The sequence below is a fragment of the Kogia breviceps genome, chromosome 5, assembly GCF_026419965.1.
Source record: "Kogia breviceps isolate mKogBre1 chromosome 5, mKogBre1 haplotype 1, whole genome shotgun sequence".
Taxonomy (NCBI): Eukaryota; Metazoa; Chordata; class Mammalia; order Artiodactyla; family Physeteridae; genus Kogia; species Kogia breviceps.
The window spans coordinates 31,060,692-31,076,792 of NC_081314.1; the positions used below are offsets into that span (position 1 = coordinate 31,060,692).

Below are 16,101 nucleotides of genomic sequence, written 5' to 3' on the forward strand. Positions count from 1 at the left end.
CTCTTTAAAGTCTTTAAAGTCTATTTTTGTCTGATATGAGTATTGCTACTGCAGCTTTCTTTTGATTTCCATTTGCATGGAATTCCTTTTCTGATCACCTCACTTTCAGTCTGTATGTGTCCCTAGGTCTGATGTGGGTCTTTTGTAGACAGCATAAATACAGGTCTTGTTTTTGTATCCATTCAGCAAGTCTGTGTCTTTTGGTTGGAGCATTTAATCCGTTTACATTTAAGGTAATTATCAATATGTATGTTCTTATCGTGATTTTGTTAATTGTTTGGGATTTGTTTTTGTAGGTCTTTTTTCTGCCTGTCCTTGTTTGTTCTCTTGTGATTTGATGACTAATTTTAGTGTTGTGTTTGGATTCCTTTTTCTTTTTTGTGTATCTGTTGTAGATTTTCGGTTTGCAGTTCCCATGAGGTTTTGATATAGCAGTCTATATATAAACAAGATTGTTTTAAGTTGCTGGTCTTTTAATTTCAAATGCATTTCCAGTATCCTGCATTTGTACTCTCCTCTTCTCACAATTGCTGGTTTTCATATTTGTGTGTGGATGATTTCCTACCTTTACTGTATGTTTGCCTTTGCTGGTGAGCTTTTCTATAAATAATTTTCTTGTTTCTAGTTGTGGCCTTTTCTTTGCTACCTAGAGACTTTCTTATAGCATTTTTTGCAAATCTGGTCTGGTGGTGCTGAATTCTCTTAGCTTTTGCTTGTCTGTAAAGATTTTGATTTCTCCATTGAGTCTGAATGAGAGCCTTGCTGGGTAGAGTTTTCTTGATTGTAAGTTCTTACCGTTCATCGCTTTAAATATATTGTGCCACTCCCTTCTGGCCTGCAGAGTTTCTGCTGAAAAATCAGCTGATAACCTTATGGGAATTCCCTTGTTGCTTTTAGTCAGTTTGATTACTATGTGTCTTGGCATGTTCCTCCTTGAGTTTATCCTGCCTGGGACTCTCTGCACTTCCTGGACTTGGGTGTCTGTTTCCTTTCCCATGTTAGGGAAGTTTTCAGCTGTTATCTCTTCAAATATTTTCTCAGGTTCTTTCTCTCTCTTCTTCTGGGATCCCTGTAATGTGAATGTTGTTGTAAAGTTCTCTTAGAGTGTCCTCATTTCTTTTCATTGTTCTTTCTTTATTCGGTTCCACAGCAGTGATTACCATTCTGTCTTCTAGCTCAGTTATCCATTCTTCAGCCTCAGTTATTCTGTTATTGATTCCTTCTATTTTTCATTTCAGTTATTGTATTGTTCATCTGTTTGTTCTTTAGATCTTCTAGCCCTTTGTTAAACATTTCTTGTATCTTCTTGATCCTTACCTCCTTTCTTTTCCCGAGATCTTGAATCATCTTTACTATCATTACTCTGTACTCTTTTGGGTAGGTTGCCTATCTCCACTTCACTTAGTTGTTCTTCTGGGGTTTTATCTTGTTCCTTCATCTGGGACATGTTCCTCTGCTGTCTCATTTTGTCTAACTTTCTGTGATTGCGGTTTCCATTCTGCAGGCTGCAGGGTTGTAGTTCTTGCTTCTGCTGTCTGCCCACTGGTGGATGAAGCTGGTCTAAGAGGCTTGTGCAGGCTTCCTGGTGGGAGAGGCTGGTTCCTGCCCACTGGTGGGTGGGGCTGGGTATTGCCCCTCTGGTGAGCAGGGCTGTGTCAAGGGGTGTGTTTAGCAGGCAGCTGTGGGTTTGGGAAGACTGTAGGCAGCCTGTCTGCTGATGGGTAGGGCTGTGTTCCCACCCTGTTGTTTGGCCTGAGGTGTCCCAGCACTGGAGCCTACAGGCTGTTGGGTGAAGCCAGGTCTTGGTGAGAAAATGGCTCACAGCATTGAGTACTCCCCAGAAGTACCACCATCAGTATCTTTTTCCCTGCAGTGAGCCACAGCCACCCTCCGACCTGAGCAGGAGACCCTCCAATACCAGCACATAGGTCTGGTCCAAGCTCCCATGAGGACACTGCTTTTTCCCCTGGGTCCTGGTGCACACGATACCTTGTGTGCACACTCCAAAAGTGGAATCTCTGTTTCTCCCAGTCCTGTGGAGCTCCTACGATCAAACCCTGCTGGCCTTCAAAGCCAGATGCTCTGGTAGATCCTCCTCCTGATGCCAGACCCACAGGCTGGGGAGCCTCACGTGGGGCTCAGATATTTCACTCCCATGGTAGAACCTCTGTGATATCATTATTTTCCAGTTAGTGGGTCACCCACCTGGCAGGTCAGATGATTTTATTGTGATTGTGCCCCTCCTACCATCTCATTGTGGTTTCTTCTTTGCTTTGGGGAAGTGGACCCACCTCTTAGTGGACAGTGCAGCATGCCTGGATGGGGGCAGAAGGCATTGTGGTGGCCATACTTGCAGTGGCAGAATCTGTGAATGAAGCCGTTTCCCTTAAATGGGTGTGGGAGACTTTGTGAGGCTTGTCCTTCCGGGATGAAAAAGTCATAGATCGCACTTCTTGTGCTCCCACTAGATTGCCAGCCTCCTCCACCATCATGTAATTGTGTTCTGTCGTACAGTATAAAGCATCTTACATCTCTGTGACTTCTACTCACTGATTACACTGATGCCCTCAAAGCAGCACAGACATACCCTATTCCTTCTCCCTCAGCATCCCTGCAAATACTTGGGCACTGTTGTATCTTCTCTCAAACCCCCGAGATTCAGGATGAGGTGGCTTCTGGTCCCTTACCCCATTGGGTCCCTTCATTTTCTGAAGGCTTTGGCTTGTCAGTGCCTTGTCAGTGCTTGTTAGTGTCATAAGATGGGACAACCAGGATTACCCCCACACTTCAAATGCCTGGTGGGCTAACCCTCCCTGAATGAGACTTCGCGGTCTGATTTTGCTCAAGCCTGAAAACTATCTTACTATTAAAATAGGCCAAAATTATGTTGGATTTTTATAGCACCTGTGTCCTATCATGGACTTAAACGAAGCTTATTACAACCCAAGATGAGTTCCAGAACTGCTGCCAAGCAAGCGCTCCCTGTACTGTGTCACTCCACCCTCAGAGAAAAACTAGAGATTAAACCCTGAAAGTAATTAGAGATTTGTTCTCTTTAGGAACATAAGACTTCTGCCAAAAATAAATAATTAAAACAGATAGTTTTTGCACCTATTAAGGCATTAATCTTTCAAAATTTTATGTATGTAATTGAAAAATAGTTGATTACAATGTTAATTCCTGCTGTACAGCAAAGTGATTCAGTTATACACACACACACACACACACACACACACAGACACACACACACATATATACACACACACACACATTCTTTTTTATATTCTTTTCCAATTTGGTTTATCACAGGATATTGAATATAATTCTCTGTGCTATACAGTAGGACCTTGTTGTTTACCCATTCTGTATATAATAGTTTGCATCTGCTAATACCAAACTCTCAATCCATCCCTTCCCTACCCCCCTTCCCCCTTAGCCACCACAAGTATGTTCTCTATGTCTGTGAGTCTGTTTCTGTTTTGTAGATAAGTTCATTTGTGTCCTATTTTAGATTCTACATATAAATGATAATATATGGTGTTTGCCTTCCTCTGTCTGACTTACTTCACTTAGTATGATAATCTCTTAGTCCATGCATGGGCTGCAAATGGCATTATTTCATTCTTTTTTATGGCTGCATAACATAGTACATTTTATATATGTACTACATCTTCTTTATCCATTCATCTGTCAATGGATATTTAGGTTGTTTTCGTGTCTTGGTTATTGGTGAATAGTGCTGCTGTGAACATAGGGGTGTATGTATCTTTTTGAATTATAGTTTTGTCCTGATATATGCCCAGGAGCAGGATTGCTGGATCATATGGTAGTTGTATTTTAAATTTTTGAGGAAACTCCATACTGTTTTCCACAGTAGCTGCACCAACTTACCTTCCCACCAACAGTGTAGGAGGGTTCTCTTTTCTCTACACCCTCTCTAGCATTTGTTATTTGTAGACATTTTAAAGATGGCCATTCTGCCTGGTGTGAGCTGATACCTCGTTGTAGTTTTGATTTGCATTTCTATAGTAATTAGTGATGTTGAGCATCTTTTCTTGTGCCTGTTGGCCCTCTGTATGTCATCTGGAGAAATGTGTATTTAGGTCTTCTGCCAATTTTTTAGTTGGGTTGTTTGTTTTTTTGTTGTTGAGTTGTATGAGCTGTTTGTATATTTTGGAAATTAAGCCCTTGTCGGTCGCATCATTTGCAAATATCTTATCCCAGTCTGTAGCTTGTCTTTTCATTTTGTTTATGGTTTCCTTTTCTGTACAGAAGCTTGTAAGTTTGATTAGTTCCCATTTGTTTATTTTTCCTTTTATTTCTATTACCTTGGGAGACTGACCTAAGAAAACATTGGTGTGGTTTATGTCAGAGAATGTTTTGCCGATGTTCTTTTGTAAGAGTTTTATGGTGTCATATCTTACATTCAAGTCTTTAAGCCATTTTGCGTTTATTTTTGTGTATGGTGTGAGGATGTGTTTTAACTTCATTGCTTTACATGCAGCAGTCCAACTTTCCCAGCACCACTTGCTGAAAAGACTGTCTGTTCTCCATTGTATATTTTTGCCTCCTTTGTTCAAGATTAATTGACTGTATGTGTGGGGGTTTATTTCTGGGGTTTTGTGTTCTGTTCCATTGATCCAAATGTCTGTTTTTGTGCCATTACCATGCTTTTTTGATTACTGTAGCTTTGTAGTATTGTCTGAAGTCTGGGAGGGTCTGCTTTTTCTTTTTCCTCATGATTGCTTTGGAAATTCTGCATTTTTTATTGTTCCATATAAATTTTAGGCTTATATGTTCTAGTTCTGTAATTTGATAGGGATCACATTAAATCTGTAGATTGCTTTGGCCATTTAAACAATATGGCCATTTAAACAGTATTAATTCTTCTAATCCAGCCAAGAGCATGGCTATCTTTCCATTTCTTTTAATCATTTTCAGTTTCCTTTATTAATGATTTATAGTTCTCAGCATATAAGTCTTTCACCTCCTTGGTGAGGTTTATTCCTAAGTATTTTATTTATATCTTTTTTGATGTGTTTTTGAAAGGGATTGTTTACATTCCCTTTCTGATATTTCACTGTTAGTGTAAAGAAATGCAACCGATTTCTGTATGTTATCCTAGAAGTATCCTGCTACTCTGCTGAATTTGTTTATCAGTTCTAGTAGTTTTTGTGTGGAGCCTTTAGGGTTTTCTATATAGAGTATCATGTCATCTGCATATAATGACAATTTTACCTCTTCCCTTCCAATTTGGATACCTTTTATTTCTGTTTCTTGTCTGATTGCTCTGGCTAGGACTTCCAATACTATGTTGAATAGAAGTGGTGAGAGTGGGCATCCTTGTCTTGTTCCAGATTTTAGAGGGAAGGCTTTCAGCTTTTCACCATTGAGTATTATACTGGATGTGGGTTTGTCATAAATAGCTTTTATTATGTTGAGCTATGTTCCCTGTACACCCACTTTGGTAAGAGTTTTTGTCATGAATGGATGTTGAATTTTATCAAAAAAATTTTTTTGCATCACTGAGATGATCATGTGGTTTTTGTCTTTTCTTTTGTTGGTGTGGTATATCACATTGATTGATTTGTGTATGTTGAACCATCCTTGTGAACTTAGGATTAATCCAACTTGGTCATGGTGTATGATCTTTCTTATGTGTAGTTGGATTCAGTTTGCTAATATTTTGTTTGAGAATTTTTGCATCTATATTCTTCAAAGAAACTGGCTTGTAATTTTCTTTTTTTGTGGTGTCCTTCTCTGGTTTTGGTATCAGGGTGATGGTGGCTTCATAGAATGTCTTTGGGAGTATTCCCTCCTCTTCAGTCTTTTGGAAGAGTTTGAGGAGAATTGGTATAAGTTCTTCTTTGTATGTTTGGTAGAATTTGCCTGTGAAGCCATCTGGTCCTGGACTTCTGTTTGTAGGGAGTTTGTTTTGTTTTGTTTTGTTTTGTTTTGTTGTTGGCTTTTTTTGTGTGTTACGCAGGCCTCTCACTGTTGTGGCCTCTCCCACTGCAGAGCACAGGCTTTGGACATGCAGGCTTAGCGGCCATGGCTCATGGGCCCAGCCACTCCGTGGCATGTGGGATCTTCCCAGACTGGAGCATGAACCCATGTCCCCTGCATCAGCAGGCGGACTCTCAACCATGGCGCCACCAGGGAAGCCCTGTAGGGAGTTTTTAAAATTAATGATTCTATTTCACTTCTAGTGATTGGTCTATTCAAGTTATCAATTTTTCTTGATCCACTTTTGGTTGGCTGCGTATTTCTAGAGACTTCTCCATTTCTTCTGGGTTGTTGAATTTGCTGGCATATAATTTTCATAGTATTCTCTTATGTTTTTTTTTTTGTATTTCTGCAGTATTGGTTGTTTCTTCTCCTTTTTCAATTCTTATTTTGTTTATTTGGTCCTCTCCTCTTCTTGATGAGCCTGGTGAGAGGTTTTTGTTTGTTTGTTTGTTTTAATTTATTTATTTTGGGCTGCATTGGGTCTTCGTTGCTGCACACAGGCTTTCTCTAGTTGTGGCGATTGCAGGCTTCTCTTGTTGAGGAGCATGGGCTCAAGGCACATGGGCTTCAGTAGTTGTGGCACACGGGTTCATAGTTGTGGCTTGTGGGGTCTAGAGCGTAGGTTCAGTAGTTGTGGTGCATGGACTTAGTTGCTCCGCGGCATGTGGGATTTCCCAGACCAGGGCTCAAACCCGTGTCCCCTGCATTGGCAGGTGGACTCTTAACCAGTGTGCTACCAGGGAAGTCCTGAGAGGTTTGTGGTAAGACGTGAATCTTGTTTTGTTTTTACCTGAGGTGCAGACTTACCTGGAAGACCTGAAGACTAACATTTGTTTCTGAAAATTACTTTGATAGTCTATGTCCCATTCCTTTCCTTTACTGATGCTAATATCCTTTAGTTACTTCTTTTATTATAGGTGATCTATTATGTTGCCTGTTTTCCTAAAAAGCTCTAATTGACTAAAAGCCATTTCTCTATTTAGTGTGTGAAAACTCCTCAGAGTGGCTCAGAAAATCAAACTACAGTAGAGTTTGTCACTAGGCAGGCTGTCCTTTCTGACCCATTTAAAACACAGTAAAACCTCAGACATTTGGATCCCACTGATGTGGAATTTGTGATTACTCAGCTAATGTTTAATTATGCAGAGGTGTGCTTGAAAGATTAATGGTGCGAGGGAAGTGCTTACATGGGCGCCATTTTTACTAGTGTCTTCAGAAGCTTTCCCACTCCCCATCCTGGCCCTGTTCATCTCCCATCCCCTCGCTCCCCCGCCCCCTCCAGCCCTGGTCCTCTACCTGGAATCTCTTGACCTCCGCCTTTTGTGCTTGGCTGGGCTCACCTCTGCTGTCTGGAGACCCTGCTGGCTGCTCCCGAGACCCTCACCCCACTTCTGTGCAGGCAGGCACCTCTCCCTTCCCAGATCAGGTCTATAACAGGGAGAGTGGTCACAGTCAGAACTCAGAGGGCTTTGTGACATAGAAGCCAGGCCCCTATGGTGAGGCCCCAAAGGCATCATCTGCAGGAACTGTGGAGTCACAAGTGGAAAACAGTGTCCTCTGCAGCTCCTAGACCTGCTGGAATCCTCTCCTGCCTTCCGTTGAGACTCAGCTCAGACCCTACACCTTCTCCCTGGGGCTGCCTGGGGGGGCCCCACCTTCCATCAGTGTTGAACGAAACGTAAAGTTGTTTCTCAGGAAAAAGGCAGAGGTTAGGAGCTGTGTCCCCAGGTCCCCTTGCTGTTCCTCACGCTCTCAGACCCTCTCTCATGAACCTCTAAGTGCTGGGGTGGGAGTCAGGGGAGGGAGGGCAGCCTTCCTGCTGCAGTGATGTGAGTTTGTTTTCAGTTCACATTGACTCCCTTCATACACATGAAGCAACATGGGGGGTGGGTGGGCACACAACAGAAAAAATAGCGAAACATTTAAAACAAACCTTTTCCTGTGGAAAAGCTCGTGCCAGCATCCCTGTTGCTCTAGCTTTAGATGGCGATGATTGGGGGATCTTTTTTGAGTGGAAGGTTTATTGAGACCTCAGTGGGATGAAGCCCATGGGGGGGGGGCTTCCTGACTCTCGTTAATTCATCAGCTACCCCCCAGGACCCCTCGCAGGGCACTGTCAGATTGTGGTAGGTGGCGGTTTAGAACCAGTAGTCAAGATTCCCATTCATTCTGCTGTCCACTCTTTTGTCACTCAACAAAAACTGGAAATCTAGATTTCTGCTCCTGTATTTAATCACAGGAAGAGCGCATTTTCTGCATCAGTGGTGATGTGCTGAGTGCACTTAAAATGTCATCACTGTTCCATTCTCCTGGCTTTCAAGTGTCACACGTAACATGCAGGGGCTCAACTCCCTATAGTTTGGGCCCCTGGTTTAGTTTATCCAGAAAGAAAACAAAACACACACAGAAAGTTGTGTGTGTTTAAGTATAATTTGCCATGTAGACTCTGCCTTGGGTGAGGCCGTTGGTCTCTCCAAATTGTATCCTCAGCTACACAATGGGGATGGTAATCGCACCCCTTTTGCAGAATTGAGAGACTGTCATGAGAATAATCTTTGTAAAGGGCTTAATTCAGTGTCCGGCACACAGCAGTCACTCAATAAATGGTGACTATTGTTCCCAGTAGGCTTTGCTGGTATACATTCCTACATGCCTAATTTGACATATCATAGGCTCTGTGGTTTCAAATTTTGGACCCTAATCACACTTGCAGGTCCTTCTGTTTGAATTTGAGTGGTGGCTGTAAGAGTTAGAACATATTAGTTTCCATAGCCCTCTTAAAGGAGGTTTATGCTTTTGGACTGTGATCCTGAATACTCATGAAATACTGAAGTGTATTCAGTTTGTATATGAGTCTTGCATCACCCAGAAGAGTGACTAACCACAAAATATTTACTAAAAAGTACTCTGTTTGTGACCACATACTATTAATATTCCAGTTAAATAACAGTGAAGAAGCTGTAACTTCCTGTCAACCTGGCTTTTGTTTTCCGGCCATGAGATTATGTTAAGGTTTTACAAGTTCAATTCTTGGCTTTTGGTTGCAGAAAATGCTCAGGGGAGACGGCAGAGGAACCCTAGACCAGCATGTGTCAACTCTGAGTGGCGCTGAGGGGCCCTGCAGCTTGTGGAGACTTGTGGGGTGATGGGAAGATAACTTGATAAACAGCTTGCATATCAAACCACTGAGCAAGGCCCAGCATGCAGTGGGTGCGAGGCCCATTGGGGTGATAATCTGTCTTGGTCTGGGCCTGGCACCCCTTTTCATTTAGCCCAGAGTCAATGTCATCTTGTTGGGGAGCAGAGGTGTTAGGCTAGCAAATGCAAGTTTGTGTGCCCAACGCACAGTGAGGCCAAACAGTACCAAAACATAGGCATTTGGTGCAGAGAAAGGTTTATTGCAGGTTTATTGCAAGGAGACGGGTGGCTCATACCCCCAAAACCCTGAACTCCTCAAAGGGATTCAGCAAAGCATATTTAAAGGCCAGGTGAGGGAAGTGGGTCACAGGGTACGTGACCAGCTCCTGCACAATTCTTTGATTGGTTGATGGTAAAGTAACAGGGCAGTGTCACAGGGGTCAACATTGTCAGTCCTTAGGCTCCAGGAGGCCTGAGGGCTACCTGTTCACGGTCATCAAGTAGTTAACATCTTCCATTTGGTGGTGGGGGAGGGGGGGGCAGTTTCAAATCTGAGAAACAACTCAGGAAATGTGCACCAGACACTGTTTTCTAGGTACTTCAGAGAGGAGCTAAAGCAGAGGATATGGGGGAAGGGCCTGCCCTGGGAAGACCACATAGGGTCCTGCTCAGTTACAGTTCCCCCCTTTTCTTTGATACTTCTCAATCCTGAGGAGAACAGGTGTTGGACAAGAAAAGTAATAAAGTTTCAGTTAAGGAGGTTAATCATAAACTTGACAGAGGAACCTACAGGGTCCTGTCACCAGCAGACACTGCTTTGAGAATCAGTCTGACACAGCTCAGAAAATTCAAGTTCTTGGCAATAAAAGAGTGTGTTCGAACTCATATCCACAATGGCCACCCAATTTTATTGAATTTCAAATGCGTTTTTCTCCTTAATGGCCAAAGCAGATGTCACTGTTAATGATTTTAGTGCTTTTCTAGACATGAAGAGATGCAAGAACTTGGGTCATAAAATCTCTTCCTGAAAGTATCTAACTATCTGAAGGTCTGTTCTGTCAGCTTTTCTCAGAGCACTAAGTGCGTCATTCCTGATCTGCACTCTGACCTCCTTTCAGGGGCTGCTGAAGGTTAGTGACTGGAGTGGCTTGTGACTTAATCCTTGTAGAGGCAGATGGCACGTGCCAATTTTTAGCCGGCAGTGCTCCCTCTTGGTCATAAATTCGAACATGATTTGGGAAGCATTTCATGATCATTTCATCCCATAATGTTAGGAATACCCATTAGTAGTTCAGGCGAGGATTTCATTGAGAGGCCACTCAATGTACTATTACTGGACTAGGCCTTATTAACAGTAGTCAAAAGTCTCTGGACCACCTGTTTTACTAGTCTGTTACGGTCTAGGAAAATAATTCCTTCTTGTTGCTTCTTCCTATATCTAGAGTTGCACTATTAACAATCATTGATCTTATGTAGAACTTTATATCTGCTCAACTGTTTCAAGTCACCTAGTCATCATTATTTTATCAGAGGCTCTTGTATTTGGTAATACAAGAAACGACAATTCTGTAAAACAGGCAATATACAAATAATATAGCTAGTAGTATTAGTAAGGTCATAAGTTGGCGCAAATATCTCCTGGTTTCAGCCAGACTCCAGGAGGGGATGTGTTACTTTCTTCTTTCCTGCAGCCATTCACAGGTGGACTGGGTCAGGATGTTTCCTGTGAGCTGAACAAAGGTATTTTAGTTTAACATTCAACCATGGGGACAATGTTCCCTGAGATGGACCATTATGTATACTTTCAGTGATAGGCAACATCCCTTTAGTGATTAACTTGTAGCAAAAGCAGTAGAATACAAAGCTTAAAGTAACAGAAACGGATCTAATATGGAGTCAGATTTGTTCTTCCCTATTACAGTTCCCCACTGTCAGTGTCCATTCCACAATCATGTGGGAAAGGGGTGACCACCCCTCTGGCTACTTTCTGCTGAACAGGGGCAGTGATGGGTGATTATGGAATGGAACTGATCAGCTTTCGGAAGGGAATCTTCCTTAGAATCTTTAGTAAATAGTACAATTCTCTTTCCTTTTTTATCTACAATTATTTGAACCTGATGAAACCCTTTATTTAGCCCTTTTGTTGTCTAATTTGTCATTGGACTTGGGCTTTTGGTTCTAGTTTCTATACATAGCTATTCATTTTAAGTTTTTGTCATAACTACACTAGATTCCTGTACTGTTCAGGTGAACAAGGTTAAACAAGTAGGTTGACTCACCTTCTCCAGCTATAATGAAAGTGCAATCTCAATACTTATCTTTTTTTTTTTTTTTTTGTGGTACGCGGGCCTCTCACTGTTGTGGCCTCTCCCGTTGCAGAGCACAGGCTCCGGACGTGCAGGCTCAGCGGCCATGGCTCACGGGCCCAGCCGCTCCGCGGCATGTGGGATCTTCCCGGACCGGGGCACGAACCCGTGTCCCCTGCGTCGGCAGGTGGATTCTCAACCACTGCGCCACCAGGGAAGCCCAATACTTATCTTTTTGAAGAGCAACCTTAAGTCTTCTAAGGGTTTACAAACCCATTGCTCTCTAGGCCTTTCAGGAGTTGGGCCATTTTCTGATGACAGTGGTGCTGCTTTAATCCCAGTGTGATGAATTCATGGCTTTACTCTGGCTGACTTGACAGAGAGTTTGTGGTAGGTAATACCACGTGTGGTCCTGTCCACCTTGCAGTCAGCTGATGTTCAGGCACTTTATCTTTCCAGGCTTTAAGGAGGACTTGGTCTCCAGGTCAGAAAGGATGTAAGGCTACTTCAGTTGGATAGGCAGACCTGTGGGAGGCAAACTCACGAACAGAGGTGATTATAGTGCCCAAAGTTTTAATGTAATTAGCAATAGCTAGGTCTTTCAGAGCATTTATAGATTCTCCCACCTGGGCAGACACCTGGAATGGCCTACCATACAATATTTCAAAGGGGCTTAATTTAAGTCTCCTTTTGGGAGCCATTCTGATCTGTAGTAGGGCAATTGACAAGGCCTTATCCCAAGTTAAATCAGTCTCTTGACACATTTTAGCAATGCTCCTTCCAGTATGTTTAATCTCTGGCTACAGGTCATGGGGCATCTGATATTTATCCAAAGGTAGATGGTTGGGATAAGTTTCAGAAATAAACTTAGAGTGTCCTTTTTTTTTTTGCGGTACGCGGGCCACTCACTGTTGTGGCCTCCCCGTTGCAGAACACAGGCTCCGGACATGCAGGCTCAGCGGCCATGGCTCACGGGCCCAGCCGCTCCGTGGCATGTGGGATCTTCCCGGACCGGGGCACGAACCCGTGTCCCCTGTATCGGCAGGCAGACTCCCAACCACTGCGCCACCAGGGAAACCCTAGAGTGTCCTTCTTAGTAATGCAATTAAACTTTACAATTATGTAGCATGACAATAAGGAACTGTCTAGGAAGTGAGTCTTAGACAATAAATGCAAACCTCAATTAACAGTCAGAATTTGATATACACAGAAATGTAATCTCTTTCTCTCTAAAAATTACCCTCATTTTTCATCAAATACAGCCAAATTAAGACTAGTTTGTTTGCAAAATGAGTCTGGTTAATTGATCATATTGGCTCCTTTCAATTGGCTGTGTTGGAATTTTTCATAAGGAGTCTCAGACTGAAATTTTAAAAGCCTGCTCAGGGCCAGGAAAGCCATGCCAAGGGCTTTTCATAGATTTTGCCTTACAGATGTAGGTGAATTCCTCACTTTTTGAGGTCCCCAAAGTACCTCAAGATTTTTGCACCTGTTAGGAAGTACCCTTCCTAATTTACCTGATAAAGCTGCTGGGAACCTAAGAGTTTCCAGTATCTGGAGGGATCAGGTAGAGAGAAAAAAAATAAATGTTTCAATTGTGTTTACAAAGGTAAAATCTACCAAATTGCTGTAAGTCATAATTAGCTTAAGGGGAAAGGTTTCCTTAAAACCAAAAAATTTATAACCATATTCATCAGTATACTCAGTCCTATATAATTAATTCTTACTAACAGTTTTACTAACGGTTTTTTTTTTTACTAACAGTTTTTTTTTTTACTAACAGTTTTATGAAATCAGAGTTGCCGTTATACTTTTAAAGTCTAGTTTAGCAGTATGACTGTCGAAAAGTTCTTTCTATGTATGACTCTTCTTAGAGGTGAAGCATTTTGCAAAGCATCAGCTTAACTGTCTATGAATGATAAAGAACTTAAAAAGGCAAGGTTAGAGATCTGATTATACTGTTTTTTGACACAGAAGCTTAATGGGGACTTCCCTGGTGGCACAGGGGTTAAGAATCTGCCTGCCAATGCAGGCGACACGGGTTTGAACCCTGGTCCAGGAAGATCCCACATGCCGCAGAGCAACTAAGCCCGTGCGCCACACCTACTGAGCCTGCGCTCTAGAGCCCGCGAGCCACAACTACTGAAGCCCGCACACCTAGAGCCCGTGCTCCGCAACAAGAGAAGCCACTGCAATGAGAAGCCCGCACACCACAACGAAGAGTGGCCCCCGCTCACTGCAACTAGAGAAAGCCCGTGCACAGTAACGAAGAGTCAATGCAGCCAAAAATAAATAAATAAAATAAATTTTAAAAAAAAAAGCTTAATGAAGTTATGACATACAGCATTTTAACCTGTGTACTGGCTTAAGTGATTTACTTTCTAACTGTGACTTTCTCTTTCCTATAGCTTCTTGCTTTTTTCTATTTAAAGACCTTTCAATATTTCCTGTAGGATAGGTTTAGTATTGCTGTATTCTTTTAGTTTTTGCTTATCTGAGAAATTCTTTCTCTCTTTTTCTATTTTAAATGGTAATCTTGCTGGTAGATTCTAGGTTGCAGATTTTTTCCCTTCCAGGATTTTGAATTTATCTTGTCACTCCCTTCTGGCCTGCAATGTTTCTGTAGAGAAATCAGCTGATAGGCTTATGGGGGTTCCCTTGTAAATAAGTCTTTGTTTTCCTCTTGCTGCCTTCAGAAGCCTCTCTTTATCTTTAACTTTTGCTATTTTAATTATAGTATGTCTTGGTGTAGGTTGGGTTTGGGTTTATCTTGTTTGGAACCCTCTGTGCTTCCTGTACCTGGATATCTGTTTCCTTCTTTAGGTTTGGGAAGTTTTCAGCCATAATTTCTTCAATTACATTTTCAATCCTGCTTTCTCTTTCTCCTCCTTCTGGAATCCCTATTACGCATAGATTGGCAGGCTTTATATTAGTATCCCATAGGTCTCTTATATTGCTTTCATTTTTTTTTTTTCCTTTCAATTTGCCTTTTTGTCTGCTGCTCTTATTGGGTGATTTCCACTATTCTATCTTCCAGATCATTTATTCGTTCTTCTGCATTATTCATTCTGTTATTCATTGCCTTTAGCTCAGCTTTCATCTCGGTGAATGAGTTTCCTAATTTTTCTTGGTTCCTCTTTATAGTTTCTACCTCCTTTATACAGTAATCTGCATTTCTATCAATAGGCCTTGTTAATTTCTTCAATATTTTCATTATCTCCTTTTTGAACTCAGTGTCTATTAGACTGAAGAGGTCTGTTTCATTGTTCTTTGGGGGGAATTCTCTTGACCTTTTAATTGGGAGTGGTTCCTCTGCTTCTTCATCTTACTTATATTTCTCTTACTCTGAGTTTAGGAGAAACAATTGTCTACTGTGGTCTTGGAGGGCTGCTTTTATGTGGGAGTGTCCCTGTGTAGCCTGCGTGGGTTTAATAGTTTTGGTGCAAGGGCTGTTTTTAGTATGGATGTCTGTGACCTCTTTCCTCAGTGTGTACTGGCTGTTTGTGCTTGACAGGCGGTGGTGTGGTGACCAGAGCCTGCACTGGGTTGCTCTATGGTTGTTGCTGCCCCGTCAGCGACAGTTGTTGGAGCAGAAGCCCCCAGATCTGATTCTGAGCTGCAATGTGAGATAGGTGGGATTGGAGCACTCCCCCTGGAGAGGAGCTGCTGAGTATTGCTTCGCCAGAGCTGTCCACTGGGGAGTGTGCTCTGTGGTGTCACCTGGCTGGGCTCACAAAGTACACTGTTGTCGGCACTGCCCTCGGCCCCACCTCCGCTGCGGGAATGCAGGCAGTTGGCCCCGGTGTCCCTCGGGCATTGTGCTCACAAAGCCAACAGCACAGATTCCAACACGCCAGTCCACTGAAGTCGGGTACCAGGAGCACAGCAGTCACGCACCTGGGCTCGCCGTAGGAGCCTTGGAAACAGCCCAGGCTCTACCTCCGTTGTGTGCTCCCACCAAGCCCACAGCTGCTAAGGCCAGACCCACCCCAGCCACAGTACACCTGCTGTCCCGCTCCCAGAGCTCCTAGAGGCAGCACCAAGAAGGAGGCTGCTAAGCGGCAGGCCCTGCCCCTCCCTTCACTCGCCCCTTAGCAGTGGTGCTTCGCTTCTATGGCAGGCCCGGGCTTCTTCCGTGTATACCCCTGGTTGCCACCCGTACCACACTCCAGGCCCTTCAGGCTGTCTCCGTGCGGCCAGCCCCAGTCCTCTCCCTGGGTCTGTCCTCTGAAGCCTGAGGTTCAGCACCCAGCCCCTGCACGTACCAGCAGGTGAGCGTCTCGGGCTGGGGAGTGCAGCGAGGTAGCTCGGATCCTCTGTGCTGGTCTCTCTCTTTTCTGCCTGCTTCCGACTGCTGCGTTCTCCTCCGAGCCTCTGAAGCTCCCTTTCTGTCCCAGCTGATATCCCCGCTGGTGGAGGGGCTTCTCTGGGTGCGGGACTCTTTCCTCTTTTCCAGCTCCTTCCCAGGGACACAGGTCCCATCCCTATTCCTTTTTAAAAAATCTTTCACCCTACCTAGTTATGAGGAGATATTTCTAGACACTTCTGGGTGTCTGATATCTTGTGCCAGTGTTCAGTAGGTACTCTGTGAGAACTGTTCCACACGTGGATGTATTTTTGATGTGTTTGTGGGAGGAGGTGAGCTCCA

The 16,101-nt window shown here is 43.3% G+C and overlaps 1 protein-coding gene across 2 annotated transcripts in view; it reads left to right on the forward strand.

The window, feature by feature from the left end:
- PLCL2 (phospholipase C like 2) overlaps positions 1-16,101 on the forward strand; it is a 194,243-nt gene that overhangs the window by 174,630 nt on the left and 3,512 nt on the right. The window contains exon 6 of one of the 2 annotated variants that reach the window (XM_067033827.1): positions 13,428-13,747. The exons of the other annotated variant lie outside the window; for it this stretch is intronic. Within the exon in view, the coding sequence (XP_066889928.1) occupies positions 13,428-13,541 (114 nt within the window). The 3' untranslated portion in view covers positions 13,542-13,747. Of the gene's footprint in view, positions 1-13,427; positions 13,748-16,101 lie in introns of those variants that run through there. 2 annotated transcript variants of the gene reach the window in all.